At 53.8% G+C, this 27,938-nt stretch overlaps 1 protein-coding gene across 1 annotated transcript; it reads right to left on the reverse strand.

Moving 5' to 3' along the window:
• Positions 1–457: 457 nt before the first annotated feature.
• PPL (periplakin) lies at positions 458–27,572 on the reverse strand. Its single transcript, XM_010565221.1, has 22 exons — positions 27,506–27,572; positions 17,552–17,651; positions 16,838–16,992; positions 16,199–16,319; positions 15,148–15,273; positions 14,817–14,858; positions 14,544–14,705; positions 13,967–14,074; positions 13,337–13,432; positions 12,169–12,291; positions 11,096–11,242; positions 10,083–10,234; positions 9,418–9,515; positions 8,966–9,123; positions 7,842–8,020; positions 7,612–7,750; positions 6,600–6,793; positions 6,078–6,228; positions 5,694–5,777; positions 4,610–4,726; positions 3,816–3,908; positions 458–3,307 (listed from the first exon to the last, which is right to left on the reverse strand). The coding sequence occupies exons 1-22, from the start codon at positions 27,565–27,567 to the stop codon at positions 623–625; spliced, it is 5,292 nt and encodes a 1,763-aa protein (XP_010563523.1). The 5' UTR covers positions 27,568–27,572; the 3' UTR covers positions 458–622.
• Between the last annotated feature and the right edge of the window lie 366 nt (positions 27,573–27,938).

Below are 27,938 nucleotides of genomic sequence, written 5' to 3' on the forward strand. Positions count from 1 at the left end.
TCAAATTACATCTGCTTCACTCTTCCCCAGCAGCATAGGCACACAGGTGAACAAAATGATGGTGTTTAGGTATTAATGTGGTGATACTGAATTGAGATGTGTAGCACACCTTTGTTTTTACAGAGCTGGTTTTCTCAGAGGACGATCCCATCATTTAGTCAGTTGTCCACGATGAAACTGTCTGGCTTACCAACATGCAGCTGACGTAACCAGCTCCTGCTGGTCACCTCGGAGTCATCTTGACCTTCGGTCTCTAATGACTGCTGTATACAGCTTTTTATGCGACTGCGTGAGTATATGTTGAGGAAACTGCAAGTTCTACTGTGTCTTTGGACTTCAGGTACTTCACTGTCCTAAGGCTTTTTGTCTTGTTCTTTGTTACATTGAGTGATTAGGTAGGGATGAAGAGGGGGAGAAGGTTTTGCTGTAGTCCTGACAAACATGTTTTCCACTACTGGTGGTGCTTTTCTGCAGTGTATGGCAGCAAGCAGTGTGGCTTCGTAGCATGGCTGGGGCAGAGGCTCTAGCATTTTGGAAGATGCAAAGGAGGGCAAGGATTTGCAGTGATCTGGTAGTCTAACAAGTGGTGCAGCTCTGACTAGCTGCTCTTCAGAAAAAGTTTCTAAAGTGGAGGGAGCGCTGTGTAATTACTTCCAGACACCAAAACTGCCAACTCCTGGATCGACATCTCCTTGTTGAGGTAACTGTTGTACTGAGCCATGGTTAGCCTTCCACTCTTCAAGGCATCTTCAATTGAGAACTCTCTACCAGACTTCCTGTCAAGGATCACAGATGATTCCCCATTGGGACCCTTTATTGAGATTTCCTCCCAGTCACATTCCTGACTCTTCAGTTTGACAAACAGGCTCCATTCGATGAGGCCAAACACATGAGCTTCCTCTGGAGACATTTCTTTTCCTGTATCGGGGTCAATGACCACAATGGAGCGCCTCAGGTGGTTCTCTCTTTGTTCCCTCTTGATAGCCACTGTCTTGAGGCGATTCTGGAGTTGCTCGATCTCTGCATCTTTTTCTCTGGATAACTGCTTCAGATCATCTAACTCTCTTTCCAAAGCTTGGAATCTGGAGTCCAGGTTTATTCCACTGTCCACGTGGGTGATGTTTCTCAAATCCCGAGCTTCTGTTGCTGTGAGTTCAATCTCTGATTGCAGTCTCCTTGTTTCCATCAGCAGGTTCTGTTTCTCAAGGTGTAGTTTGTGGTTTTCCTCCCTTAGTAAGTCTAGTTCCTTTGATGACTTGGAGTTGTTGAATTCCACCTCGGACAGCCTCGTTTCAAGGCGGTTGATATCTGCATCTAGCTCCCTCTTACGCCTGCTTTCTTCTTCCAGATTGCTCTTCAGCTTTTGAATCTCGTACTCCGTGTCTCCTTTGTCCACTTGGACACTCTCTGAAAAGACCACTTTCTCTTTGACCTCCATCTTCTCCAAAGAAAGGAGTTTCTTTCTCAGGGCTTCTAGTTCAGTTTGCAAGACTTGTCTCCGGTGCTTCTCTTCTTCTAGCTCCAGCTTGAGGAGGGAGTGCTCCTTCTCTTGCTGGGGATCTTGCTGAAGGATCACTTTCTGTTTCACAGTCACTCGTTCTGTTGTCTCCCTCTCCTGTTCTTCCAACTCATTCAACCTAATCTTCAGCCTCTGCACCTCCAGTTCAGCCTCTCTGCGGGCCTGTCTCTCTTTCTCAAGTTCTTCTAGCTGACGCTCTAACTCAGACCTCCTCCTCTGCAGCTTGCGGAGTTCTTCACGGAGGCAATCAATTTGCTTCAGCTCACTCTCAATGCTCTGAGAGAAGGAGTTGACTTCAGCTTTCAAGGCAGGATCTTGCTCATACTTCACTACTTCCTGTTGGACCACTTTCTCCTTCACCTGGGAAAGTTCTTCCTCCTTCTCTCTTACTTTCTCTTCTTGGAGTAGCCGCTCCCTCTCCAGGTCAATGTGCTTCATCTGTTCATCTGCTAGCTGCACTCTCAGAGACTCTACCTCCTCTCTAGTCTTGGGGTCTTCCCGAAACTGCAGAATTTCTTGAACAACTTCCTTCGTATGCACTTGAGGTTTGGTATCTTTCAAAGCTTGTATCTCTTGTTTCAGCTGGTAGATCTCAAGGTCAGCTCTTTCAATTGCTCCTGTCCTCTCTATGATTTCCTCCCGGAGTCGCTGTAGCTCCTTTTCAGTTTCTGGATCATTCTTGTACTTAATGACCTCCTTAATGACTTCTTTGACTTCTACCAGTGGCCCTCTGTTCCTCAGAGCAGCCAACTCATTCTGGCAGCTCTTCAGCTGTTCGTCACCACCTCGGTATCTCCTCTCTTGCTCTACCAGCTCCAAACGAAGGTTGGCAACTTCATTTTCAGCCTTGGGGTCTGGGCGCACAATCTCACGCACTTTCTCCTGGACAACCACCTTGGCGTTCTCTTCCTCCAGAAGCTGGATCTTCCTGAGCAGCTCAGCCTTTTCCCGCTCGTTGGAACGACCCTTGGACTTCTCATCTTCGTACTGGCGCCGGAGCTCATTCACCTCTCTTTCAATGGCTAAGTCTTTCTCTACCTTCAACACCTCCTTGACGGTAATTTTGCCCTCGGCGATGGCCCGTTCCTTCTCAAGACGTTTGAGCTTGTCCTGGAGGAAGCTGAGCTCTTCCTCGTGCTTCTGCCGAAGGGCACTCTCCCTCAGCTTACTCTCTTGCAACATCCGGAATTCCATCTCCAGCTGGGGATCGTTCTGCAGCTTCAGCACCTCCTTCTCCGTTACCTTCTCCTGCTCTTTGTTCTTCTCACTAGACAGCACAGCAATTTGTTGGCGTAAAAGGATGACTTCATTCTCTCTGGTTCCTTCCTGCCTCCTGAGCTCTTCCAATTCTTCTTTGAGCTTCAGGATTTCATCAGCTTGAGCCTTATCTTGTTCAATACGCAGTACCTCTTTCACTATATATTCCTGTCCTCCTTCCCTCTTCTCATGCTCCAAAACACGCAGCCTGATTTTAAGAGCCTCCAGCTCATCCTGGAGCACCTGGTTCTTGCGCTGCTCTTCTGCTAGGTTTTGCTGCAGCTTGTGGAAGCTCTCCTCCAGCTGCGGGTCAGGCACTTTCTTCAGCAGTTCTTTCTTAATGACAGTTTCTTGGGGCTTCTGGTTTTGCAGGTGGACAATGTTGTTCTGAATGGCTTTGATCTCTGCTTCTAGCTGTTGCCGACGCTGAGTCTCATCCTCAAGCTCTTTCTTCAACTTCCAGACTTCTTCCACGGGCCTTATGGATTTTTTGGTCTGGACAAAGTCTTGTGTCACTTGAACCTCTGGTTGCTGTTGTTGAAAAAAGAATGCGTAGTCAAAAAAAACCCCAATAATCATACTTTTGGTGCTTACTTTCAGTGCCTCCTGTGACAAAATGACAGGAGGATGTTGAGCTTGGTTAATGGAGGTTGCCTATTGCAATGCTGAACAGGGGTTATTTCCAAACAGGCTGCTCTTGAACTGCTCTGTGGATTCCCAGCCTGAGAAATGCTTTCTGCGATGCCTGTTGCTGTCAAAACAAAGCTTTTAGCCATGAGGGATGCTAATTCTGGCATGGGTTTGGCAAAAGAAGTGTTAAAAATTATGTGGAGCTTCCTAGGGTGAAGGAGTGGGAGATGGGACTGGGAAACACAGAGGTGTTGTCTATCTGATTTAAGTGTCTGCTGATTAATGATTTGGGGGGCATGATACACTAGCTAGATTTGTTTCCAGTTCAACTTGTAGTAGCAAAGGCACACATGTACATTATTTATGCAACTGTCCTTTCAGTATCACATTGCTCATGGTGATCGCTTACCTGCCGCAGGAGGCTCTGAGCGAACTCCAGATTCTGCAGCCTCTGTTTGTTCACAGCATTTACTTCGGTGAACTTGGCTGCCAGAACAGCTTCCTATGGAACAAAAATGCGTTGAGAAGAGGTGGTGGAACCAGGGGTGCTTGGTCAAGACTCGCTGAATAGAAACAACAGGCCCTAAAGAAGCAACCCTGGGTGCTCTTCTGAAACCCTTCGACAGCAGTGATCGGCCAAGCTATGGGGGAGGAAGAGCGATTCTCATGCACACACACTCTCTCGTGGTCATACTGTACGTTTCCTACTCAAGATATGCAAAAGGGGATGCAGCCGAGGAAGAACTGAGTGGACACTTCTGGCTGCCTGCCTGCCTGCCTTGATAGGCAGGGTGAGTTTGAGGCAGGTAGCAAAGAGATCCTGCATAAATAAGTAGCTTGTGGCCTGCTCTTGCTGTAAGTATTTCTATCTAGCATGTGGTCTTTGGCGGTGAAATTTCACTCTCTGTTTGAAAGTCTTAGGAGGGGAAAAATTTCAGGGTTTTGGCTTTTCTTCCCCTGTTCCCCTTTCAGAAAGGGAAGTGCTAAATCCAGTATTTGCCCTCTCATTCTGGCCAGCCTAGTCCAAAAAAATTGATGGGTTAAGAATGATGAAAAATCCCTTCCTCCCCTGATTCTCTGCCTGCCTCTGCAGTCCCCTCTGGGACCTAGTTCGCTGACAGTAAATATAACTGTTTGCAAAATCCCCATTGGTCCCATAAGCTGTCATCTGCTTTAGCTTGCTCTAGGCCACCCCTTGTTTACCTCCTCTTTCACTTTCGCGGCTGGAGACTGGAGTCTGGGCTTCTTGCTCATGTACCCATTCCGGCCATTCTCTAGGTCAAGGATGGACCGTAGCTTCTCTGCTTCCAACTCATAGTCCTGTGGGAAGATGTTCCCAGGAGGAAGGTGAGATTACTGGCTCCCCTTCATGCACAGGTCCCTCCTAAATCCTGCCGTTAATGACTTCTTCCCTTGACCTGTGTTTTAGGCAAGTTGCTGAGGTTGGTGGGACCTGGAGCACTGTTGGCAGGATCTCGCAGGAGGTTCTGAGTCAGGTACTGCCCTGTGACCATGACTTTTGAGTTACCTTACCAATGCTGGGCTTGGAGTGGAAACCCTCCTTTCACAGACAATAAATCAGCCAGTTGCCATGCTAATGGCGACATGATGTTGATGTTAGAGTAGGTACAACCTGGCTTTAGCTCATCAGTTGACTGAGCAAGGGCATGAGGCTTTCTTTATGTGGCTTCTTGTAGGATGTAAGTGATTCTGCCCCTCTACTCTGCTCTGATGAGACCTCCCCAGAGTACTGCATTCAGCTCTGGGGTCCTCAGTACAAGAAAGACATGGACCTGCTGGAGCGGGTCTAGAGGCGGCCACAAAAATGGTCAGAGGGATGGAACTCCTCTTTTATGAGGATAGGCTTGGGGTTGTTCAGCCTGGAGAAGAGAAGGCTCTGGGGAGACCTTATAGCAGCCTTTCAGTACTTCAAGGGGGCTTGCAAGAAAGATGGGGACAGACTTCTTAGCAGGGCCTGTTGCAATAGGACAAGGGGTAATGGTTTTAAACTAAAAGGGGGCAGATTCAGACTAGATATAAGGAAGAATTTTTTTACGATGAGGGTGGTGAAACACTGGCACAGGTTGCCCAGAGAGGTGGTCGATGCCCCATCCCTAGAAATATTCAAGGTCAGGTTGGATGGGGCTCTGAGTAACCTGAATCTAGTTGAAAATGTCCCTGCTCATTGCAGAGGGGTTTGACTAGATGACCTTTAAAGGTCCCTTCCAACCCAAACTATTCTATGTTTTTATGTTAGTTCTCCCACTGGCAGAATTGCAGTCCTTACCTTCACTGCCTGCTGGTATTGCTGAGCTGTGGCGGAGATCTTCTGCACCTCCTGTTCCTTGCTTGCAATGTCATTGAGGAGCGCCTGGCATACACAGAGATACATGTCAAAGGGAACACAAAATCCAAACACATCGTTCAGCCTTTTTGAAGGTTGCCATTAAAACTACAACACAGAATTACAACCTTCCTGAGCTGCCCTGCTATGTGTAAACAAGGCACAGGTAGGATAGTGGGACCTTACACTGTAAAAATAAATAAAGCTAATAAGTATTTATATTTTTCTGTTTTATGTTCAGGAGCTATCTAAGTTCTATTCCTTATCTTTTAGTGTTGTTTCTTCTCCTCTCCCTGTGGAGCCTAGGGTGCTCTCAAAAAGAATTACCGCTTGGTTCTTCAGCTTCATTTCCACTTGCTGGATGTTGTCAGTCTCCTGTGGCTCGTAGTTAGGTATGTTGCACAGGAACTGGTTGACTTTGTCGTAGTTGGTGCGGTAGTTGGAATAGGCGCTTTTTGCTTTCTGCAGGGTCTGCGTCCTGTAGGGGAAATCAGCTCAGCTTCAGTACTATCACATCTCTTGTGTCTTCTGCAAACACCTCTTAACCCATCCCCGCTTCCCTTGCTCCCTAAAGACACAGATTTGAGCCAGGGTTGTTCTCTTGCCAAAGTCCCCATCTCTGTTGCAAGAACACTTAAATCCTAAAGGCTGCCCAGATCTACCCAGCCAGTGTATGCCAGGAACACCTCTCTCTTCCTCCTTAACCCTCCCTGGAAGCCCTTCTGCAACTTGCTCATTCCCATGATGGTGTTAGGCCTCTTCCAGATTCAGTGTGGTTCCAAATCTACTGTAAATATCCCAGCTCTCCAGGCTGCTCCAGTTCTAGCTAGATCCTATCCTCTGTCTTACCGGTGGTCAATTTGCTTGCTGAGGTTGTTGAAGCGCTGGTTGAGTTTGTAGAGCTCGGCTTCCTGCCGTTCAATGTCAGGGCAGTGCTCCTGGAACTTGCTGGCCAGGGTGTTGGAGCACGTCTTCGTCCTTTGCAAATTCTGCTCTGCTTCATTGAGCAGGAACCTTTTGGACTGGAGCTCGGTGCCCATGGCCTGTGGAAAAAAGTAGGATAGAGGGATTCTCTGGGGTTGCACACGCGCCAGGCTTTTGTCACTGTTTCACATCAACTCCAGCTGTTGCACTGGAGCTGCAGAGGATTCTAAGGAACAGCTGAGTTCCAGTAGTGCTACGAGTTGTGGAGAAAAGCAAGTTAGGGGCTTGCATTGTAAGCAGAACCATCTGGGAAACCTGATGGGGAGAAAAGCTTGCTCTTGCTCCCTTCTCCATCTGTTAACCTTTAAAAGCAAGCATAGTCTGTGTAAAATATTTGATGCTCCTCGTGCAAGCCTTAAACCCTGTTCCTACCAGTGCAACAACTCCAGAAGGAGCTGTGAAAGCTTTTGCATGCTAGTCTGAACTTGGAGACTTGATGGAAAAGCTGAAGGACAGAAAATTCTGGCCTAGCTGGTTCTTGGTCTTTATAGCAGAAGGATTGCCAATATTGGTCGGTAGCTTTCCCTAGCGATAACTGTTCTCAAAGCCTTGCTAGGTCCATCTCTTTCAAGTACCAGGCCTCTGCATTGCTTTTCCCAGCCCATTTTATCCTTCACTTCTCCATTAGTCTTTTCGTCAAATCACAAGCATTCAACTGGCATTTGATTCCTGGTTTGGGGATGGGAATGGCTTGCATTTAAAGTAGGTGGGGATCACTGCAGTTAATGTGAGATCTCATTTCCAGCTGGGGGAGGCCATCCCTTTACCAACTGATTCAGGCTTGTGAGCTGAGCAGCAATTATCCCAGCTTTTGGAAAGTGGTTTTGTATGTGGAGCATGTCAATAGGGTAGAAAACTGGCTGGAGAAAACACTCACCAGCAGCTCTTCTTTCTTACGGTCTACCACCCGCAAATCCTCTGGTACAGTGTCATCTATGACCAGTTTGTTCTCATAGGTAGACAGCAGGTCTCGGCCTTGTTGGAGACTCCTCTCAAGGTGCGTGGCCACCTCAACTCTGTATGGACACAAGAGGAAAGGTGTTTAAGCACGCCTGCAACTATCTCCTGCAGGATCCTATGTTATGCCAGGCTTAAGCCATGACTTACTTCTCTTGGGCAGCACTGAGCAGCTGGACCACACGGTCGTACTTCTTGTTGGTGTTCTCCACCTTGTTCTTTACCAAGGTAGCACTGCCAGTGTTCGGCACAGATTCGATGAAGACCTCGCACTCCTGGATCTTCCTCATCTTCTCAGGTTCAATGCGACGGACCTCATTGGTGATATTCTACAGTAGGAATAAAGCCTTTATAGCAACTGAACTAGGACCTTGTGGCTACAAAGAAGCTGACCCTTGGCTGTCCAGTGTGAGAAGGGCAGTCAGGGCTGAGGGCTTGTGTTTGATGGCAGGTGCCTTTCAGCCCTGTACAGGACAAAAGGATGTTTTCTGTTGACTTTCTGTTGACTTCTGTCTCTTCTGGGACAGGCTAGCTAGCCCTTAGCAAGAAAACTCTGGCTGGGGAGTGGTTCCCACCAGCTCTAGCTCTGCTAGAAATGCACTGGACTCATCTGAACTGTTGGGCTCTGCAGCCCGACGGATGAATGCTTGCCTGGACATCAAAGCGCTGCAGGCAGTTGGAGCAATTTGCTTTCACTTGTGGTGGCACTTGGATTTCGACACAGCCCTCAGCAGGTGATGTAACCAGGACCTGAACTTCCTCCTAAACCAAGGGAGGTTTGTGGCATGGAGCCTGGCTTAATTAGGGGTCTGAAGGAGAGGAAAGGAGCAGGATGGTACCAGCAACGGAGCCTAGCGGCACAGGCGCACAAGAAGAAACAGTGCCCCAGATCATAAGTGTTTCCCTGCTCCTTTCTGAGCTGGTGATGGTGGTGGCAAAGTTAACATCCCTGCTGTGTTCAGAATATGAGCAGGATCAAAACTTGAGGGCTCCCCTCTCTTCCTCGCAGTCCACACTCTGCAGCCATCACCTTTTTCCCATTCAACCTTTCTGTGACTGAGCTGGGCCAGGAGCAGGGCAAAGGCTTCGGAGGCTGCTCAAAGGGCTGCTCCCCACCTCCACTAGAAGAAGCAGCCAGCTGTAAGCATCACTCCATCCCCGCATGCTCCTGGGCTCAGGGAATGTTTACAGCACCCAGCACATTGAGGTCCTGGAGACCCCCTGGGAGTACGGTCCCTGTACAGCACCGTCTGTCTGATTCCACAGCCCCGTACCTTCAGGTCCTTGGAGCGCTCAGTGCTGTCCTGCACAGCCCGACTCTGCTCCAGCGGTGGACGGAGGTTTGCCGTTATTGCTTTCTCCTGCTTGTCCAGGTCGCTGTTCACTTTCTCCAGCCCTGCCAGAAGTTGGCGCCCCCGAACTGATGCAGCATCTGGATAATGAGGGGGGACAAGGTTAAAGCTGGTTGGAAGCTGGGTCTAGGTTCAATCCCGCTGGTGAGTGCAAAACCCGCATCCCCCTCCACTCCCTGAGCTTTGCCTGCTGTGACCACAGCCTGGCTGCTGTGCCACTGCATACTTCCCAACACTGTTGTCCCCAGGACCCTTAGGAGATGGGAAGCTCTCGGTGACATCCCCCCTAAGGGCCACCACCTAATTTGAAGGCTGCAGCAGCCCTTTTGTGCCTGGGAAGGGGCAAGCCCCAAGCTTCCCTTCCAGAGGCGCACCTCCAATGCTGTCTGCCTTCAGCCCCTCGTAGCGCTGCTGGAGGATGTTCTTGCAGTTGGCCGTCTTCTCCTTCACGGTCACGTAGTGATTGGCAATTCTGCAAAATGGGCCAGCGTGGGCATGAGGTCAGAGTCAGGCCCTCGACCCCTCTATCACCCCGTCACCCATCCCGGTGCTGCTCCAGGAAGGAGGTGCAGCTCTGGAGGGGCTTGTGGGACCTGGCCCCTCGAGGCAGCCATGAAGCAAATGGGGAAGAGGCACTTTCACCCCATGTTGGCAAAGGGGTAGAGCAGTGTCTTCACGAGGCATGAGAACAGGGACAGCAAAGGCAGGTACCTGCCTGCTGAGGAAGGGATGGGCAGCTCCCCCCACCATAACAGCCCCCCAGAGGAGGGGGGACCTGGGTGGCTCTGAGCTGGCCCTGCTTTGCCAGGTGGGATCATGTGTGCAAGCAGGAGGGTGCAGGGAACCCTCCTGGAGGAAGCCTGAGGCTTCGAGCAGGCACAGCTTTGCTGTAGGAATCTGGGCAGGAGCCCCCCCATCAGTGCTGCCACATGGGGGGGGGGGTGCAGCGCTGGTGCCATGGCCTGGGGTTGGTGAAGGCAAGGGCAAAGGCTGCCGGGGCAGCAGGAGGGTCTGGTACGGCAGGCTGGGGGACACATACTGATCCGCCAGTGCTATTGCTTCTGCGTCAGGTGGGGGGATCATGAAGCAGACCCCCGGGGCGCTGATCCTGTCTCCTGAGCTGTCTGCCACTTCCCAAATGTCTCCGCTGTTGTTCTGCAGGGTGTAGTGGGCTCCTCGGCTTATCTGGCCCTGGGGGACAGGAACCGGTCACAGCAGCAGGTCTGGAAACACCACCCACCCTGCTCCACGACGGCAGCCCTGGGGAGCCACACTTGCAGGAAGGCAGGACCAGCATAAACCCCAGTCCCTTCTCTTGGCACCCTCTCGCTTCTCCAAGTGTCTGCCGCTTGCCAAAAACTCATGTGCCTGCTCCTCCCTCCCCTGAGCCGCCAGGTATGAAGCCATTCCTCCTCTTGCAACAGCCACAGCAAGCAAATTCCCACTAGGGCAGAGATGAGAAGGCGTTTCCAAGGCTGTGCTGTGGCTTTCGTTTTCGGAGAGGCAGGCAGCTGAGACAGCTGGAGCCACTCGCTCCTCTCCGGGCCCCTGCCGCTCCCGTGGTGTCTGCTGGCTTTGCTGTCCCATCCCTTCGGTCAACTAATCAGTCCTGCAAAGACTGATACCATGATGGTGGGGATGGGGGAATGCAGATGTGTCTGCCAGGACTCTGCCCGTGATGGTGGGGCGAGTTTCTTTGATCAGAAACATGCCCAGACATCTTCACCATCCCAGCGCAGGGAGCGTGGGAATGTGACAGAGCTGGGCTGTCGCAGCCTCCTGAAAGGTGTGTGATAGGCAGGCTGTCCGCAGGGCGGATGGAAGCTACGTTTTCCCCAGACCCCTCCTGCACTGCTCCTCCTGAGCTGCAAAACCGGCTTTCCCACTGGGGCGAGTACGGCCTTTGCCTTGTCCCCGCTGTGGGAGACATCGCCACTTGGGCACTGGCAAAAACTTCTCCTTCCCCAGGTGCCTCTTCCACCCCCAGTGCCCCCCAAGGAGATGGTACCCAGCAGCACCTCAGCATAGTTTATCGGCAGAGGGAGATGTTACCTGCTCGCCTTCGTACTCGCAGAGAGCCTCCACGGGGACGGGCTGGAGCAGCGTCTCGCGGCGGTACCGCAGGGGCAGGATGTGCTGGCTGCGCTCCTGCAGGGACTTCACCACTGCCTCATATTTGTCCAAGGCCTTCTCCTGGTCCTAGCATAGGGCAATGACAAAAACCAGTAGGGAAACATAGGGAGAACGAGCTCCCAGGCTCTCCCAGCTGGGGAAGGTCTGGGGACAAGCTCATACCAATACTTCCAGGACAGATTGCGGCTTCTCTTTTGCTTATGCTAGTGAAAATGGCTCCTGGGTCCTGCTCTGCAGCCATTGTGTTTCTACACCAAGTGCTCCTGCACTCTCCTGCCTACTTTTGCAGCGAGGCTCAGGACTGGGACTGTGGCCATGAATTGCGATGCCTTGGCACTAGCCACCAGGCGGTGACAGGCATTCCTGGGCATGTGGTCCACATCTGTGTGGCTGCATGTTGATGGATAGCCCTGTTCCCAGCTATTAGCTCTAATTAGAGCCCTGTGAAAAGGCTCTCTATCAGTTGCTCCATTTCTAGCTGTGCAGGTGGGTATCATGTAATGTTGAGTGGGATGGAGCACACAGGAGGAGAGGGACAGCTCTCAGGAAGAGTTATCAGCTGTCCCAGGACATGTGCATCATCTGAGCCTGCTGCAGCATGCTTGGGCTTGGGCTGGGCCAGTGGCTCGGATCAGCACAGCCCTTCCCAAGCAGGCAATCTCACAGCCCGGCTCTCTGCTCTCGGCAGCACAGCAAGTTCCACAACCTCCTCTGGCAGCAGGTCTAATTATGCTCCCACCCTTAATGAGCACTAACTCAATGAGAGAACAAATGAAAACCAGCCCAGTGAGTAATTACGTTGCTATGGGAGAGGCAATCTCTAGCTAGAGGGGAAGGAAGAGTCCAGCGAAGGCCAGGCAAAGGGAGGCAGCAGCATGGTCCTGCTCCTTGCCATGGAGAAAGCTGGGCTAGATGCCTACACCGGCAGGGATGTCCATTGGTGCCACAGGAACACTGGTTCCTGCTGTGGTCCTGCCTGCACCAGTACTCACATCCAGCTCCCGCAGGAGAGATTCAAGCTGGTATCTGTCTTTGAACTCAGGGCTGAATTTTTGGTCCAGGTCTGTGTCCACCTTCTTCAAGAGCTCCTGGGCATCCTTGGTGTCTTTCTGAAACTGCAGAAAGGCAAAGTCTCTTGTGAGAGGGGGTCCTGCTGAAACATGGAGCAGACCCACCCCAGCACCCTGGTCCTCGCACTGCCTAGAGCAGGGACAGCCACCAGGAGCTATGACGGGCATCTGGACACCCAGAAAGAAGTACACGGAGAAAGGTGAGGAATCGTTATTTCCCATGCTCAGGACAGCAGAGCTAGGGGAAAGACAACCAGCGGCAGCTTATTCCATGGTCTTGTCCTGCAGAGTTGTCAAATCCCACCTTTCCCTGCCCTCAATTTTTGTTTCACTTGGACAGCATCATGCCAGTGTGTGGTGTCTCCATTGCCAGTGCCGAGGAGAAGGCAGAGCCAAGCCCTTCCACACACAAACCACCCCCCGGGGCAGTTATTCTGGCAAATACCCACAAAAGGCACTGCCTGGGCTGGGCACCATGGTTCAGCTTTGGCAACAGACTGATCACGTCGTCAACACACCCAGGCTGTGGGAGAGGAATCCAGCCCAACCTGTTCCCCTGCAGAGCCTCCCTGGCTGTCGGATGCAATTTATCCAGCAGACATCTGTCTGCTGAGCTCAGCTGGGGCGCTGAGCCCTTGCGCAGGGCTCCCCGGCGGGCCAGCTCTGCTTTCTGCAGGTGTAATTTCCCCACTTGGACCTGTTCTTCTGAGCGGAGCATGCAAGGTCTCCCCATGCCTTGTTTTGGGGATGAGGTACCTCTGCGAGATACCGCTGCTATCCTGCAGACAAGGATGCTGACACCGGGCTGTGGCTTTTGAACCTCAGCATTGGAGCAGATGCTTCCTGCAAGTCATGCTTTGGCCAAACAATTACTGACCTTTGGTGCTTGAGCAATTATGACTTGGGTTATATCAGCTCAAGGTGGTCCTTCTAGTCCTAAAAGCCCTGTAGACTAGAGGACTCAATCTCTTCTACTCTGTTTCTAGAGCAGCAGGAGTTTGTTCATATTCTGGGATCTCTTGCACCTACTCTCCAGGCTGTGCAGAGCAAACCCAATCCCTGGGCCACACTGCCCCCAGGGATCTGGTACCTTGTGGAATTCCTCCATGAACTTCAGGTGGCTCTCCTCACAGATCAGCAGGTTGAGATACTCCTTCCAGTCGGCGTGCACTGCTTCAATGTGAGCCTGCAAGAGAGGGGTGGGAGGAGGACGTTAGCAGAATGCGCTATGATAGAGATGAACCTGAGCCGCCCACCAGAAAGTACCAGTTTCCATCTTGAGCAAACAACTCCTTAGCTGCCTCTGAAGCCACCCAGGTGCTCTCAGGTCAAAGCTAGGATGGGAATACTGGAGAGCTAGTCCAAAGCTGGGATGCTCCGATGGGAGCGTGGGGCTGGGTGAAAGAAGGTGGCAAATCCTGTGGCTTTATGTCCATCTTCCCATCAAAGGTGGAACTTGCCACCATAATTTATCCTTTGTAGGCAGGCACAGGGTAATCGCCATAGGAATGAGGAAGATGGGAAGAGCTCCTTGGGTTTATCTTGGCTCCTCCAATGGTGTTTACACACTTGCAGGTGAAGGAGACTTTTTCCCACTTGGCATCCCGGGAAGTAAAGTCCAGAGTCATGCTGGCACCAGGTTCCACACTGGAGAAGGGCTGAGTGAGTCCCCCAAGCTCCGGGGTGGGTGGGGAAGCTGGAACCCATCCCTGATGCTCACCTCGATGGCGTTCTTCCCAGGGTGATTCTGGGCAAGCAGCTGATCTCCATCCGTGTGCAGCTTGTTGATGGCTTCCTCCTTCTCCTCCAGCTTCCGGTGGATGAAGTTCTAGATGGAGAGAGGCGAGACACTGATCCCCACACAAAGAGAGGGGACCCTGGCTGCGTCCTGTGACTGAGCTACTCTGAAAGGGCCTGAACAGCTCCACAAGACAAAGTGTGACGTTCCCCCACTGCAGCTTTCGATTTTTCCTTCCCTTGCAGATGTTGCTAAAGATGTGATTCTTGCCAAGCAAATACTGAGATAAGGGAGAGGAGAATGAGGAAGCTGTTGAGCTTCCTCATTGCATTAACTTTGGCAGGAGGTAAGGATTAATCTTACTATTTATATGCTATCATCTGTACCTCTCAGGGCTCAGGGTGGTTCATGATGGAGTGGGGGAAACTGAGGCATGGGGGAAGGGATGTTTCCTGCCCCCGTCCAACCCCCAGCCTGCTCCCCTGGCTCTGTGCCCACCTCCCTTGCCGCAAAGCACCCAGCCAGTGCAGGGCCAGGCTGCAGGCGAGTGTGCACGGACCTCGTACTGGCGGCGCCGGCTGGGGTAGTCCAGGTTGTGGTCGCTCCAGTCGTAATGGGTCCTGTCCTTCGCCTGCTGATCCAGCCAGTAGAGCTTGTTGGTGCAGCGCTGCATGTAGTCCTGCAGGGAATTCAGATCCTGCTGCCGCTGCTGGGAGCCGGCCTGGGAAGGGTCAGAGGGGAGAGTTCAACCCAAAGCTCCTCTCCATGGGTCACCCCTGGCAAGGGACCCCTGCAAAAGGGCTCTGCCCTGGGGATCCCAAAGGTCTCTTACCAGCAGCTTCTGGTATTTCGCTTGGAAGTCGCTTGTGTATTCCTGGTAACAGAGGAGAAGCAAGGCATGAGTTAGGAGCGTATTTCTGGAGAGTGGTGGCCTGGGGGGGGGCTTGATGATGGAGAGGGATGTGGGTTTTATGGGATTTGGCTCATTGTAAAGCTAGAGTCAGTGTACGATGCTGAGCTCTGAGGTTAGGCGTGGATCTGAGTGCCCGCTCAACCTGATCCGGGCTGTAGCAGCTTGGATAGTGGGATGCCGTCGCCTTCATCAGTGGCTCGGGACAGGGCTGACCCTGCGGGACAGCGGGGAGAGGGGCAGGAGAGCTGACCTTGTTGTCTTCTCTGGCGATGTGTGGGCCGATGGCCATGACCTCGTTGTGGAAGATGTTGTGCTCTTCTACTTGGCTGTTGACTAGCGGCAGGTCGGTCCCAAAGCCCTTGCTGCTTAATGCGTCCTGTGGTGCACAGGAGTTGGGGTTAGCAATGGGTGAACGGGGTGCGGCAGCTAAGACCTAGGAAACTCCTCCTGGAGGTGGCCATGGAGCTGGGCTTGGATGGGCTCTGGTACAGGTGCCCGGGAGCACATGGGTGAAATTGGCTGTGCTGGAGGGTCACCATGGGAAAGCCAGTTTGGGGTTTTTAACCCTTTTCTGGATGGAAGAGTGTAGGGAGTGGGATAAAATAAAAAATAAGGGCCATGGAGTAGAGCCCAAAGCAGGTGGTGACTGGGGATGACAAGGCAAGGACCCAAGAGGAGAGGCTGAGGCTTGTTCAGCTTGGGGAGGAGAAGGCTTTGGGGGGACCTCACAGCATCCTTCTTATAAGGTTGTTGAGAAAATGGAGCCAGGCTCTGCAAGGTGGTATGTGGTAGAAAGGTGAGAGATGACAGGCATAAACTGAAATGGGGGAAGTGCAGACTGGTTATAAGGAGAAGCTTTTCCACTCTTAGAACAGTGGGGCTTTGGTGCACGTTGCCTGGAGAGGGAGTGCGGTCTCCATCCTCAGACAGAGAAGGGCAGAGGTTTACCCAGGCTCACCCAGGAGGTCAATGGCCAGGCTGAGCCTAGGAGCCCATCCCATGAGGGTCAGGCTGGTGCACTCCCCTGTGGCCCCCCGATCCTCCAGAGTTTTTCCTTTCTTAGCCTGGCTGCTGCCAGCAGCGCCGCTTCGAGCACTGATTCCTGGTGCCACAGCAGCTGGCCTTGTCCCATTGCCTCTGCACCCTCCCCTGCCACCCAGCACCCCACCTCTTTCCCATGCTGTTTGCTGCTCCCAGTATAAAGTTGCCAAGAAGGCTTCCAAAAGCCTGTTTCTCCATGGGGAGATGCATGAGGTCCTGCCCAGCTGGTGCTACTGTCCAGGCAGTGGTCCCCTTGGTACCTGTTTCTCCTCGATCACTGTTGACCAGTTGACCTGGGGCTCAATATGCTGCAGGGGGAAGTTGTAGATCTGCTCATGTTTCACACGCAAGTTTGCCACTCGCTCCTTCAGCTGCCGGATGCTGTGGGAAGGGAAAGGTAAGGGTGGGATGCAGGATGTAGGCATGGGTCGGCATTAGCATTGGTAGCTGTAGGTGATCCTTTCCCAGGCCCCCATGGAAGGGGGGACTGTCCTTAGGGGACCTGGGAGAGCCCAGGATGGCTGGCAGCAGCCGCGTTGTGCAGTCAGCTGGGGAGGGAGAGGGAAAAGGTTCCTCTGCACCCATCCTCTGCCAAGGGCTGCTCAGCATGCCAGCCAGCTCGGGGCAGGCTGGTACTGGGGAAGAGCATGATCTGCCCGCACAGTGGGCAGATGCCACCTCGCCATGCTTTGTGCAGAGCTGCCATCAGCAGGCATGTGGCTGTTCTCACTCTACACGTGCCCAAGGATGGCTACGGGTTATGCACCTTAATGCAAATTGGGATGCAGAGAAGCCTGTGGTGACCCCCCAGCTGCAGGCAGGAGCTGAGCAGAGCCCCTGGGGAAGTGTCCTTCCCCCCTGCAAGGCTCTGGGGACAGGTCTCCCTCCTCAGTACTCACTCTTCTGTGATCATGTCACCCTGAGGGTGCTTCATGTGCCGGGCGATCGCTGCATCCCCATCCAGCACGTAGAGCAGCTTGTCGGACTCGGTGAGTTTCTGAGCCGTCAGGTCCTTGTACTGCGCTAGCTGGCATGCCTTGATCTTGTGCAAGTCCTGGGCAGGCAGAGAGCAGGGGGGAAGGGTCACGAGGGGAAAATAAACAGTATTCAAGAGGGCTGAGCAAGGTCCTCCCACCGCACTGCCCCTGGGAACCAGCTCTACCATCTCATGTCCTCCCAGGGATGTATTTTGCTTTCCCCTCGCCTCTGTTAGCCCCAAGGAAGGGCTGTGGCTCGGGGGCTGCATTGCCTCCGGATGCACTGTACCCTTTGGGAAGAGGAGGATGGCTCAGGTCCCTTCTCCATCCCAGCTGCCTGCTGGGATGCACATCCAGGGATGCACATTCCTGCTCTGCACAGTGCTACCCAGCACTGGGTAGGGAAGAATTTCGGGGCCCCGTCGCCTGTTACACCTTCCCACCTTCTTCCCATGAGCTGGGGAGCTCATGCATCCCTCTGTTATGGATCATCGCAGCCTGGGTACCCGCTGCAGGGCAGGGCAGCCGTGCATGTGTGCCATAGGAGAGGAGACCGCAGGGAAGTGAGAAGGGCTGTGGCAGTGGGGACAGGGCTGCTCGCAGGATCCCGTGTGCATGGGGCCATGGCTTGCTTACATTTTGCATTCGGGAGTCGGTCTCCACGATGTTTTTCTCCACTTGGTCGGCATTTTTCTGCAGGCGCTCTATGAGCTCAGTCAGCTCTTTGCTGGAGATGCTGGGGAGAAAGAGGGGGAGAAAGAAGGGGACTTGTCACCCCACAAACATGGCCACAGCCCTAAGCTGCTGCTGGGGGCTGCCCTCGGGGTGCTGTGACCCCGGGGGGTGGCCGGGGGCCAGACGAGCCTGCCAGGCAGTGCAGCTGCCTGTGACTCACTGCTGCCTTTCTAACACTTTCCAAAATACTCTGCTGCTCTGCCAGGAGGGGGGTGGTGGGTGGGGACGTAGTGTCTCCCGCATGGTGGAAATGGGAGCGATGCTGTAGGCAAGCCTGATCCTCCCTTGGCTTTGGAGCAAGAAAGGAAAGAGCTGTTTGCAGGGGACAGGGAGAGAGGGGGGGTCCTGCATGGAGATGGAGGAGCCTGAGCAGCAGAGAGAACCTGGACCCCATGCACGCAGGCGAGATGGCCCATTTGAGGCTGTTGCCCATGCCCTGGGCAGGCCCTGCCTGCAGCCCTGTGTGCACCCCAGGTTGGGGCACAGCCCTGCCTTGGAGCCCCTGCTGTGCCTCTCCATGCCATGGTCAGGGCTTCCTTCCTCTGCAAGGAGTTATTCACATTTTAAACCAAATAAAGGATGGACAGCACACAATGCATCTTTCCGTACTTTGTCTCTTGCTAGGCGCTGTTTTTTGCTTCCAGGGTGATGCTGGTCCAAGCCGCTCCGTTTGCAGCCAGGCTGGCAGGGTGCAGGGCCAGCCCAAATATTCACAGTCCCACTGGAGGGACGGCTGAGCTAGAGCAGAGTCAGAACAACCCGTGACGCAGCTTTTGCATTGCTGAGGTTATTTTAAACATTTCGTCTTCTTGCTTTCACTTTGGCTGCAAGGAGAGGTTGCAGCATGCCAGGGTCAGCTCCAGAGGACCGTGTGCCAGGCGATGCCCGCAGCTTTCCTGCTGCGGCTCTGTAGACCGGAGGCAGAAAGCAGGGTGTGCTCCCCAACAGTCCCTGCAGCTGGAGGGTTCATAGAGCCGAGGCTGGTGGCAAGGCTGGGGCTCGTGTCCCAGCTGTGCTGCTTTGTCACGTGGGCTTAAGCCAAGGGTTGGCTCACTCCAATCCCAACCACCTATAGAGTGGGGATAATGAGCTTTAATGACCTTGTTATGCGGTGGTAGAATTAATCTTTATATGGTACTTGGAAGTGTTAACTGCTGTTATAGCTGCTAGTAGATGAGTTGTGCATCTTCTGTAAAGACTGAAGGGCAGTGGGGCAGGCTGGGGGAGAGCAGAGTTGTCTGGTGGAGCACCAGCATCCCAACCGTGCTCGCTCGTGGTATGGAGGGCTCCTGCGTCCCCAGGTGGACAACCTCATCCAGCAGCTTTGTCAGCCCAGCCTCAAGGGGTTCTGCAGCACCTAGGTCCTTCACAGGGCAGGGGCTGACCATGTGAGCTTCTCTACGACAGCACGAGGCATGTCCTCCTGTTTTCCACAGCATGGTGTGCTGAAGCTGAGAGTGGACATAGCTTGTCGACCAAAGCAGTTCTCTTCCAGTGCTTTGCAGTGGCTTCCCTGGACATGTGCTAGTACTCAACTACCAGAAGGTAAAAGCAGTGCGTGGCCTCCTCAGTCCTGTGCACCTTGGGGACTGTGCGCAGTGTCCAGTGGGGACATCTCAGCTTGCTGCCTTTCCAGTGTGCGTACTGGGGGGAAAAAGTTTGGCCAGCCTGGGTCTGGCTAGCCTGGGTCTGGCCAACCTCCCTCCTGGCACTGGTGCTGAGCTTCAGGACGTGTTCCTGCTTGCCACTCATGCTATCACTTTCAGTGCAGCAGAACAAAACAAAACCCAGCTCTGGGCTTGTTCCTCCCTACCTTGAACCCTGCCCCAGGCTGCAGGAGCCTTGTAGCATCTGACAGCTCCACAAAAGTTCACTCTTCCCTGGGAAGTTCTGGCGTGGGCAGGATTTATGCTGATTTTTTTCTTTTTATAGAAGCTGCATCATCAGGATGATGCTTGGCATGGCTGGTGGTTTGTGTCTGTCACCACTGCTGCTGCCTGCCTGGCACCTCCTGATGAGTGGAGGGATTGCTGTAATTACGGGCCCTCTTGCATCAGCAGAAATGAACTGAGTGGGCATTTCTGAGCAGAGGAGCAAACGAGGGGGTCGTTGGGAGTCATGTGGCTGGTTGCAATAATTGCAAAGATGAGTACAGTTTTCTGCTCAGTAATCACAGCTGGAGGGTGCAGGGGTGCACTGGGACATGAGGTGCAGATGGCTGGATCCTGCTGTAATGGTAAAAGCAGCTCTTCAAAATCCACTTTGGGGTTTCTTCTAGTCTGCATCATTCCATGTAAACCAGGGAAAACATCAGATGAAATCAGTGGAGAGAAAGTGGTTTGAAGCTGGGTGACTAAAATGTGCTGCACGTTTGTGTGTCTTCAGATGATGGTTGCTCAGAGCTGCCATCTCCTGCATTCTGAGAGCTTGCAACCACCAAGGAGCCTTCCTCATCTCTCTCACTGATGAACTGGAGGCCACCTGAGCTTTGAGGGTGGGAGAGGCCAATTATCCAGGTGGGAGCTTGGGATGCTTCACTGTGATAGCCAGGAGCTGAACCGGCACCTAGTGGGGCTTGGGAAGAGCTGGCAGGGCTTCCCAGCTCATCTGCGTTCCCTACCTTGGTCTCAGTGTTCTCTAGCAAGCCCAAGGATGAATCTTCAGGGTTTCAGTGGATCTATAGTATAGGTGGAAAAACCATCCCAAAAAGCAGAAGAGGTCTGGAGCTTTTCTAGTTCTGGTTTTGACTGAAGCTTCTAAATTGTATGGAGGAAATAAAATTAAGCCAGGGATCGTTTGGGATCCATGGCAATGCTGTGTTTCGGCCATGGCTTCCCAAGCTGTTGCTGCTGATCTGGTCTAGCAGAGCTGAGCCTGAGACTCTGCCCAGCATTTGTGCTCGCTTTGCATCAGCAAAACTGATCTTGGGTGCCGGGAACCGATGAGTGCAGCGCTCAGGCCCTGACCCTCTTACTCAGGTACTGGCTTTGCAGGGAGCATTCTCTGTGGCTGTGCCACTGGAACAGCCAGGCTGGTTCGGGATGGGGATGACGTGTCTGGGCGAGGATGTGCCCCTCGACCCTTTCTCCCCACTCTTCCGTCAGATCTGAGCCACAAGCTTTAATCACCTGCTGCTGAGCTGGGGCTGCCTGAGCCCTGCCAGCCGGTTCCCGAGCTGCTCCCGGCCATCCTTCCCCACCCTCCCCGTGACTCGGGGAACCCAGCAGAGCCACCCTCCACCCCCAGCCCCAGCGCTACCTGGGGGGTGACAGCCCCTTCTCCATCACTGCAGGGAACAGAAGTGGGTGTCAGGGCTGGGGGAACAGGGAAGGCAGAGGCTGGCTTTTCCCCATGTTGGGGAGGACGGTTTGCCTGGTTATCCAGAAACTACTGCTTCAATGTGCAGTATCTGGGTGACCAAGGAAAAGAAAACGCAGAGCTTGCTCAGAGCAAGCAAGGACATGCATGGTTATAATGTGGGCATGGCTCTGCTGCTCAGCCTCGGCTCTCCTGACACACGCAAGAAGAGCTGTTTGCTCTCTCCGCCTCTGTGGTTTATGTGAGAGTCACAGGTGGATCTGGTGACTGTCACCAGCTGAGGTTTTGGGACAGAGGAATCTAATAAAAACCTCCCATAGGAGCTGGATCTCAAAACACCCGCTGCAGCGTCGGGGGAGCTGCTGCTCCCCACCCCATCCTGTGCTGAACACAGCATGGGATCGTGAGCAGGGAGGTTGGTGTGTGCTCCAGCTCACCCCCACTGCTGCTTGAAATGCAGGAATAAGAAGTGTGCAGAAATAAATACAGAAATAAGACAGATCTTATTCTCTAAGATCTCTCATTTCTGTATTTATTTCTGCATACTCATCACTTCTGTGCCACTTAATCAACTAACTTGGACATTACTGATATGAGAACATCAGCCCTATTAATAATCTGCCTGTCCCCACCATAGCTGGGTCTGTGTTAATAAACCACAAGGACGAGCGCGATCCCTGCATCTGTCTGGATATCAAGCAGGGTACCGGAGGGATTGGCTGGGAAAGCTGAAGCCTGGCCAAAATCTCCATGCTAGGGGATGGAGGAGGTTGTCTTCCCTGTGCCCTTCATCTGCGGAGAGGAGGAAGATTCAGGAGAAGCACAAGGTGTGTGGATGGGATTTGCAGGAGACGGCTCTTTTGGGAAGCTGCTGGGAGGAGCCTTGGGTGCATCTGGGCTTTGGAGTGGAGCTGCTGGCAGGGTAAGGCAAAGGGCTGCCGGGGCCAAAAAAATAGGCAGGAGGGGATGGCCGGAGCATAGAGCAGAGCTGGGGCGGGAGAAGGGCAGGATTTGGCTGTACCCCAGCTGGGAAGGGCAGGGCATGTGAGACTGAGCAGAGGCAGGAGCAAAGGTGCCCAGGGCACAGCCCTTGCGAGGCTCCAGCAGAGGGAAGGGAAATGCTTTTCTGCTAAAATAGATAAGTCTTTGTTTGAAAGATGAAAAAAAAAAAAGCCTGGAAAAACTGGCTTTGCCATTTCTGGACAACTTTAACATTTTCTGATCAGGAAGGAAAAAAATTATATCACTCATGAAAAGCTGCACTTGGCACAAGTGTTCTTTTCAGTGCTGCTTTGAGCAGCCATAGCATTGCCTGGCTGGTGTGAAGGACCTGAGATTATTCCTGTGAGGAATGGGAGGGTTTTTTTGGGTTCCTCCCAGCTGGGGAGCTGGAAGGAGGCAGCTGCTCTGTGTAGACTTCACTTCATCCATGTACCACAATTCTGACCTCTGGTCATGCTTTGTTTCAGAGGGGCTTGGGATTTTCTTAGGGTTTTGGTTGTGGTGGTTTTTTGTTTGGTTTTTTTTTTTTGAAGAGAGGTTCTTAACAGACAAATATCATGATAGTTATTGTGATACAGAAACTTTGCTGCTAAAACCTGGACTTTTCTTTTCTCTATTCCCATTTCTTTCTCTCTTCCCATTAGGTTGCACCCTCACTGATAAGAGCACTTTTTTGAGCAAACCTCCCCGAGGCCGGCATCTCCGGGATGTCTGCAGGTTCACACCCTGGCTTTGCGCTTGCTGGCAGATGGTAGGAAATCCCTTTGATTTCTCAGTTTCCTTTTTTTTTCCAAACAAGGAGGCTAGTTCACTAATCCCAAGTGAGGATGTTCAAATAGATCCTCCTGGAGTTTTGACTGCTCCAGCTGACGGCGGTCCCTGGGAAGGCTCCTGCTGGGAGTGTGTCCCATGAATCAGGTACTTGCCGGGAGTGTTAATGGGAAGGGCTCTGTCCTGCTCCTTCCCCCAGCCCAGCGATGCTGGCCATGCCCCTGCTCTCCTGCTGGGAAACCTTCCCATGCCAGGAGCTTCTCAACAGGTGGGACTGCTCAGCCAGGGACAAGTGAGTTGGCTGAGGACGGGGTCTGAGCACAGATCCCGGTCCTGCTTACTGCATCCCACTACTGGGATCCACAGACGGTGCATCACCACCTACAGTGACCACCTACTGCTGCTCTCAATTCCATCTCCATTTAATTTCCATTTATACAGATTTCATAAAAATCATACCAATGTGAGCACTGCTGCTGGAGACTCGACTTCAGGAGGGACTTAAACTGCATGAATCCTCCAGAAGGCCACAGCACAGAGCTGTAAATTCCCTTAAAACTTCCCGAGCTGCAGCTACTACTGCACAATATTCCCTTGTGCAGCTTATAACGACACTGGAGTGAAACTGCGGCAGAGCAGAGAACACAAGGGCTGGGTTATGGCTAGTATAGTTCAGATTTGGGAGAGATTAAGATCTGGCTCAAAACTCTGGAGCAGCGTACCGTCAAGCTACCCACGTTAGGGCGTAGCTGGACAGCAGGGTTGCTGTGCTTAGTCTAGCTTGTTTCAATTATATTTATCTTCCGTCGTAGTAATGGTGATATATTATTGTAATGTGCATGGAAATTAAAGCACAAATAGGCCAGGCGATGGCCAGGCTTGCTCCACCGTAAATACAGAGCAGCTCCCCTGACTCACCTGCTGTCTGGTCCTTCGTGCTGACTCCAGCCCTACCAAACAGCCTCTAGAAATGGGTGTCAGCCCTCCTGGCTTCTGCCCCAGCTGCCTGCACCCCCTCTTAGATGGGGACTGGGTCTTCTGACACCATTAAGGGCTGGGAGCCCTCCTGGGTGGATGCTCTCACCAGGGGACCCCAAAGATGAACATCTTTCCTGCTGGCAGGAGGGTGAGTTTCAGCAGCGACTTCTCAAGGCTGAGCTGTGTTTTCTACCTCCCAAGCCTGGACTTTCTAAGAGAGAAGACAAACTCTTGTTTTCTAAGCATGGCAAGTGTTTGGTGAAGATAACAGGGAGGGAGGGTGACTGTTTTCCCCTATACTACGTCCCTATTCAAGGCTTCTGCCTTCCCTTCTAGGGACACACATATACACGCGCACACACACACACATATATATATGATGTGCTAATACCACAGTAGTCATGGCCAGGCCCTTATGCTACTGGGATGGGGTGAGCAAGAAGAGCATAAAGCAACCAAGTCCATGAGACAAAAGAAATGTCATCATCATCCGTGTTCCCCAGACAAGGTAGGGAGATGCCCACACACCTACTGATGTGCCCAGGGTTGTATGGGGGTGGCTACCGAGCCTGAAGACTACAAGCCCAGGCCAGGACTGCAGCAGATAGTCCTAAGGAGAGACTTGGACACTGGTCCTGCTAATTTGTGCGTCAGAAAAACAAAACCACAGGGGAGCTGTTGAGGAGCACCACCTGCACACTGGGACAAAAGTAACTGCTGGTGTTGTGAGTGGCATTTGGAGGCAGATGGAGGGGAATGCGGTCCACGGTGCTCTGCACAGGGCATTGCTGTGGTTTTCTTCCAGCCAAGCCACAGCACAGCGCGTGGCTGGCACGCTCCAAGACTCAACTGGTGTTGCTGAGGATGGACAAGCTGTGGCAGACCAGAGGACCTGGCACCAAGTCGTCTTCAAACTGACGTGGCTTTGCAGAATTTAATGTTGCTCCTGTTCTTTCCCTGCCATTGCCCTATTAGAGCTTCAAAGCAAGCTGGCTTTCCTCCTTAACAATGCACGCGTGAGGCCGACTGGCCTGGAGACGTGGAGGCGCTTGCCATAACTGGCTGGCTCCTTCCTTGTTCAGAGAGGGGTCTGGCTCCTGTGGGGACCTGCATCCATGGCACGGCAGCAGGGATGGAGTGGGGAAACCTGCCCCTGCCCACCCTGGCCTCTCAACCCCTGGGTCCCGGGCAGGCCGTGGGCAGCTCAGGGATAGGCACGGGAGCTGCTTGAAGCCCATATGCTTTGAGGTGCTTTGGATGGGAGGTTGAAGGGCCAGTTTGGAGTTGGGGAAGGGTGGCTGTCTGCATCCAGGGGGACAAAGCGTGTTCGGGGGCAGATTATAGTGCCTGGCTTGAGCTGCACAGACTCATGGAGATCTTGAGTCTGCGGTGCCACTCATTGCAATGTCCCTATCATGGGAAGGGCTCATTGCAAGGCTGAAGAAGCCACCGAGACTCAGAGCAGCTCCTCATCAGCCTACAAACTGCTGTAGGTTGGCACTTCCTGGGCAACCCCTAACTAAATCAGCTGAGCTCATAGCCCCGGCTCTTCATTGCTTGCAGGAAACATTCCAGTGCCTTTGCACGCTTGCCAAACCGGTGCTCGGTTATTGCCCTATCACCGCTGTTCTTTGAAGGCTCGCTCACCAACAGCACCTTGGCACTAAGCCCTCATCTAAGGTGCAGCCCCTGCGCCCCAGCTGTGCAGCCTTGCTGAAGCGCAGGATGAGGCCGGGCTGTACACAGTGTCGAAATCTCCATCCCTGTTTACGGCGGGGGCGGTTGGTTGATTTTAGCAGTGTTGCTCTGTTTTTCTAGCAGCAAAACTGGGCGGGAGCCGGCTGGGAGCCTGGCAGTGCCTGAAGCAGGGGATGGGGCGGCAGGAGCTCCTCGCTTCTTCGCAATCCTTCTCCAGCAAGTTGTTTAACCGGTCTGGCACCGGCTTCCCCATCTTGATGGTGGGGCTGTTTCCACACGGTGGGAGTGTTCCTTGGATTCATAGATGTTTGTAAACTCCAACGCAGGAATTAACAAATTGGGGCTAATGAGCACAGCCCTCCCCGAGGTGTGCATGGACAGCTGGGGCGCAGGGAGGGAGGGTGGCCCGAGGGCACAGTGCTGCGCTGCTTCCTCAGCTGCCACCAGCCAGCCAGAAAAATAAAGATTTCAGCCTGGCCCGCAGCCTTCAGAGGCGCTGGGGCACCTGCCTGGAGCTGGCTGGGCTCGCGGGCAGGGTGGCGGAGGGAAGACCATCTTCCTGAACCCCATCCACCATTGGATGATGTGAGCACGGGGTACCCGGTGCTGGCAGGGGTTGGAGCACAGCAGCGGGGACCCCAGCTGCAGCCCCAGGGTGGGGATCGCAGGGTGGGTACCTGGTGCGGAGCAGGTCTGTCTCCTCCTACCTCCCACCATCCTGATGCTGCTCAGAGTCCTGAGCTGTCAACCCAGGTGTGGTGTTCCTGATTTACAAGCCTTCCACTAACACCCCCGAAGACTAGAAACGCAACTGGGTATTTACACCATCGTTCAGCCATGGGAACGCTGGGGCTGGGGCCATCAGGGAGGTGCATGCTGAGCCTCAGAGGGCTCCGTGCCACCTGTCTCCTCCTGCCAGCCCTCCCCAGGGCAGGAGCTGGCAGCAGAGCGTGCCCCAGGCTTTGGGAGCAGGAGCCTGGGTGGCCCTGCTGAGCCAGCTGGGCTGCTGGGGGAGCCTGTCCCCAGGGCTGAAGCTGGAGCCTCAGCCCGAACAGAGGGAGCTCGGCAAATACCAAAGCCTGCGCGCCCACTGTGCCAGGGCAGCACCCTCCCCTCTGGGGGAACACCCCTCCTACCCACCACAGCGGGGAGCAGCGAGGGGCTCCCCAGCTTGGAAGATGCCGGTGCTTCCTGGGCTGAGCGGTCCCTTTCTGGGTCCTCAAAGGCACCTCAGCCCCTGTGCCAGCTCCCCAGTTTCCTTCCAAAGGAGGATTTTTGGGAGTCGGGTGGCTGCTCTGAGCCCACCAGCCAGGGCAGGTGCCTCTGGAGAGGGACAAACAAGCTGTGGGCTTGAATGCACACCAGCTGTCCCGTTCCGCGTCTTCCAGAGCCCATGCAGGATGCACTTCTGAATCGATCCAAACATCCACCTCTTTGGACCCACGTCCCCTTGTGCCAGCCACCCTGTGCAGGCAGGGGTTGGGGGCTGCCTGCTTTCTGGGCCCCCTCCTGCACCAATGCATTGTGCAACCCAGAGAGAGGCTGAGCCTTCTCGGGGGCGGGGGGGGGTGTGGATTTTTAGATCTTTTCCCTTTTAACGGTGACCTTTCACGGGACGCATTCAACACGCTGCTCTTTTTTTTTACGACCAGTACAACTGAAACGCGTCTGCACCCCATCAGAAAGAGGCGAGGAAAAGACGATCGACTGAATGCTTGGTCCTGATGGACCAAGTGGACGAGAGCTGAGGACAGCCTGACATTTTTTGCCTAAAATCTATTCCAGCACACGCCTGGGAAGCGAAGGAACCTGCTCCACGGAGCTGCCGCTACTGCGATGCGAGGGGGCCTGGGGAAAAAACACCTTTGTGCGCCCCCCCCCAGGCACAAGAGATGTGGACCCGGCTCGGAGAGGAGCTGACACTTCGGGGGATGCCCACATCTCGGGGGTTGTGCCCACAACCTCGGGGGGTGCCCGGGCTCCGCCAAACCCCGGCGCCGGGAGGGGATGCTGCGGGATGGGAGTCCCGGGATCGCGCTGCTCCTTGGCCCGGGAAGGAACGAGGCTACCCGGCACGGAGACACTCACCTCTTCTTCTGCACGGAGGGACTGTATTTCCCTTTGTTGCGTTTCCTGAAGAGCGAGTGCATCGCGGTCCCCGGCACGGCTCCCGCCGCGCTCCGCCTGCTCTTCCCCCGCCGCCGCCCGCAGCCTCTGCACCGCCACCGGGGCCGGGCAGCGCCGGGAGGCGGGGACGGGGCCGCACCGCCTCCTGCCTGCCTCATGCCTGCCTTCTGCCTGCCTCCTGCCTGCCTTCTGCCTGCCTCCTGCCTGCAGCTGCCCGGCTGGGCTGGCCCGGCCCGGGCTCCCCCCGCCTCCCCGCCCCGCAGCATCCCTCCCCGGTGCTTCCCGGCTTCCCGGAGGGTTTTGGTGGAGCCCAGCGCTCCCAGTTCCAGCCCTGCAGGGCTGGACACCCCCCCTTCCCAATGTGTAGGGTCATCCCCCCGGAGTCGGGGCACAG

This window comes from Haliaeetus leucocephalus, unplaced genomic scaffold (genome assembly GCF_000737465.1).
Source record: "Haliaeetus leucocephalus isolate CR32 unplaced genomic scaffold, Haliaeetus_leucocephalus-4.0 Scaffold188, whole genome shotgun sequence".
NCBI classification, from domain to species: domain Eukaryota; kingdom Metazoa; phylum Chordata; class Aves; order Accipitriformes; family Accipitridae; genus Haliaeetus; species Haliaeetus leucocephalus.

Excerpts from the sequence above, each read along its gene's own strand:
- PPL (XM_010565221.1), bottom strand. The coding sequence starts at position 27,567 with ATGCACTCGCTCTTCAGGAAACGCAACAAAGGGAAATACAGTCCCTCC. Across the intron at positions 17,652-27,505 it reads CCCTCCGTGCAGAAGAAGAG|CATCTCCAGCAAAGAGCTGA; the intron begins GTGAGTGTCTCC and ends CTTTCTCCCCAG. Across the intron at positions 9,516-10,082 it reads GCAATAGCACTGGCGGATCA|AATTGCCAATCACTACGTGA; the intron begins GTATGTGTCCCC and ends CCCATTTTGCAG.